Raw genomic sequence first — 2,651 nt, 5'->3', positions numbered from 1 at the left:
AGCAGGATCCTGGTTCATTAGGTACAGACATTCAAAAAGCTCACGGCAGAATCGATCTAAGTTACATGGTTTTCTATAGTCAGTGTAGGTTACAATGGTAGGAAGCAGAACACACATCCGCTCTTTGTGGCGGGGGGACAGATCTTAAGCCGGGTTCTGCCATTTTAAAACTATTTTTAAATTTTCTGCTTACTTGTGCCTAACTTCTGTTATGGGTATAGAGCAGTTTCTGATCACTTAAACCAGTAAAAATGTAATGTTCATACCTGGCCCTGATGTGTTACAGATCTGAACTGGTTTCTGGTCACTTATACTGGTTTATGTGTAATTTCTGTCCCTTGCCCATGAGTTCAGTGCACATAAACCTCTTTCAAAATGGCTGAAACTGGTTTAAGATGAACATGGATGGATGTAGTATCAGATTTAACTGATTTAGGTTAAATTGGTTTATTGAACTTCTGCCCCAGATCCCCTCCAGACTGAAGTTAACTCACAGTCCCCCGGCATCCCAGGATGCTTTGCACCACCCCCACAAACCCCACCCCTCATAGGGTGGGCAGGCTCGCCTCAGCCCAAGTTGTCTGCTCCAGCTAAGCAGGGAGGCATGCTCTAGCACTCAGATTCAGCTTGGACCACTTCAGGCATGTGGCTGCATTTTTTTAATGAAAAGTGAATGCCTGTTCACTTGCTTATAGGTTCAATCTATGCAGTTTAGACTAACCTGCAAAGATTGAATCGATTCATCCTTGGGTTTTTTAACTCTCTGTACTTAGCCAGGAAGTTTAAGCCAGTCTTAAGTGGCATGTACATCTATAATAATAGGATTTAAAGTATATTTAGAATTTTTAAAGCATTGTCTGTCCACACCCTCTGTCTACCTTTGCCACCTTTGGTGATGCTCCTTATTATCTAATTTCTTCTGCTTGGCAGAGGGAGAACCACTATTTGACAACATCCTATCCAGAGGTCCCCTCTACTGTTATTAGACGAGGTATTCTTGCAGTGAGGTGTGCTTTTCAAAGTCACATGGGAGTGATGTACACTGCCTCTTCCTCTTACCAGACAGTATATAACAAGTTGTAATTGTGGGCATTCAGGCCTGTCAGAATAGCCCTGATCCAGCTAAGCACTTGAATTCCTGCCTTTCTAGAGAAGATCCCATTGAACTTCAATAGCACTGTTCACACTCTCCAGATTAAGCACATGAATAAGAGTTTTGCTAACTGGGTGCTCCAGTATGGACACAAAGTTGGAAGATGCCAACCCAGCCTACTTTAAAGATGAAAAACTCTGCAGCTTGGAATTGTGATAAAGTGACAGTGATTCTTACGATTCAGCCCTGGTCACTTGTGTTCATCCTCCATGGACCTGAGCAGCACTCTTGTTCCCATTTCTACCACAACCATACAGCAACATGTGAGGCAGTAAAATACTGTGGTGCAAGAAGAGTTGTTACGACCCTTGTTCTCAAGGCTCTAAAGACTCTGCCTACTAATAGCTATGAATTCAGGAAGTACATTACCGTAAGTAATACTTTGTGGTCTGCAGACCTCTTGCTTCTCCTGGAGATTTGAATTGTTTTCTTCTTTGGGCTGAGTCTTGGGTTCAGTAGAATGAATTGTGATAAAGTGACAGTGATTCTTACGATTCAGCCCTGGTCACTTGTGTTCATCCTCCATGGACCTGAGCAGCACTCTTGTTCCCATTTCTACCACAACCATACAGCAACATGTGAGGCAGTAAAATACTGTGGTGCAAGAAGAGTTGTTACGACCCTTGTTCTCAAGGCTCTAAAGACTCTGCCTACTAATAGCTATGAATTCAGGAAGTACATTACCGTAAGTAATACTTTGTGGTCTGCAGACCTCTTGCTTCTCCTGGAGATTTGAATTGTTTTCTTCTTTGGGCTGAGTCTTGGGTTCAGTAGAATTACCTGCCTGGGAACCTGTGTACAAAGAAAAATTTCAAACCAACTCATAACTGGATTCGAAGCAAAGCATTCTTTAGTCTGTTGGTTGCTGACAATCTACCTCTTCACAATCTGTTGAAGACAGCTAAAACATGCTTCATGCACAATAGCAGTGTTGTAATGCAGACATGAATGGGAAGTGGCTATGGCAGGGGTGGGCAAAATATAATCTGTGAGCCTGATCTGACCTAACGATTGATTGCACCCAGTCCACAGCTGCCCCTGTAGTGCTCCACATGGGTACGAGCCATGTTCTTTCCTGCCTGGAGCAGACCAGGCCATGCTCCAGCTCTCACCTGCCCCATGCCAGCTGACAATAGCACCCCCGTGCTGGCCATGGCCCTGGCCCAGGCCCCAGCCAGCATGCACCGCTTCTTGGCAAGGTAGCTTCTGCTGCCGCTGCAGCTCCCCAGGTACTGGTCAGCTTCCCCCACATCCACCAGCTCAGGATCATGGTGGTAGCCATTGGGGTGTGTGCCGAGTACTGCATACAGAGCAGATCAGGGAAGCTGCAGTGACGTGGCTCCTGCCCCAGCGCATGGGGCTCCAGCTCCTGGGTGCCTTCCACTCACTTTGCTCACCCGGTTGTCACAACTCAAGGGTGTGATTTTGTTTGTGTGTGCTTTGGCACTGCTAAATTATTTCCCGCCACTCGGAGCTTTCTTTGCAGGGTGCAGTTCTC

The 2,651-nt window shown here is 45.7% G+C and overlaps 1 protein-coding gene across 1 annotated transcript in view; it reads right to left on the bottom strand.

Moving 5' to 3' along the window:
* LOC112549683 (cell surface glycoprotein CD200 receptor 1-B-like) overlaps window positions 1–2,651 on the bottom strand; it is a 27,134-nt gene that overhangs the window by 10,173 nt on the left and 14,310 nt on the right. Inside the window, exon 2 of the mRNA XM_025199700.1 lies at window positions 1,838–1,945. Coding sequence (XP_025055485.1) covers window positions 1,838–1,945 — 108 coding nt within the window. The remainder of the gene's footprint in view (window positions 1–1,837; window positions 1,946–2,651) is intronic.

The sequence above is a fragment of the Alligator sinensis genome, unplaced genomic scaffold, assembly GCF_000455745.1.
Source record: "Alligator sinensis unplaced genomic scaffold, ASM45574v1 scaffold343_1, whole genome shotgun sequence".
Classification (NCBI taxonomy): domain Eukaryota; kingdom Metazoa; phylum Chordata; order Crocodylia; family Alligatoridae; genus Alligator; species Alligator sinensis.
The sequence above is the reverse complement of the archived record's forward strand: the minus strand, read 5'-3'. Positions and strand labels throughout refer to the sequence as shown.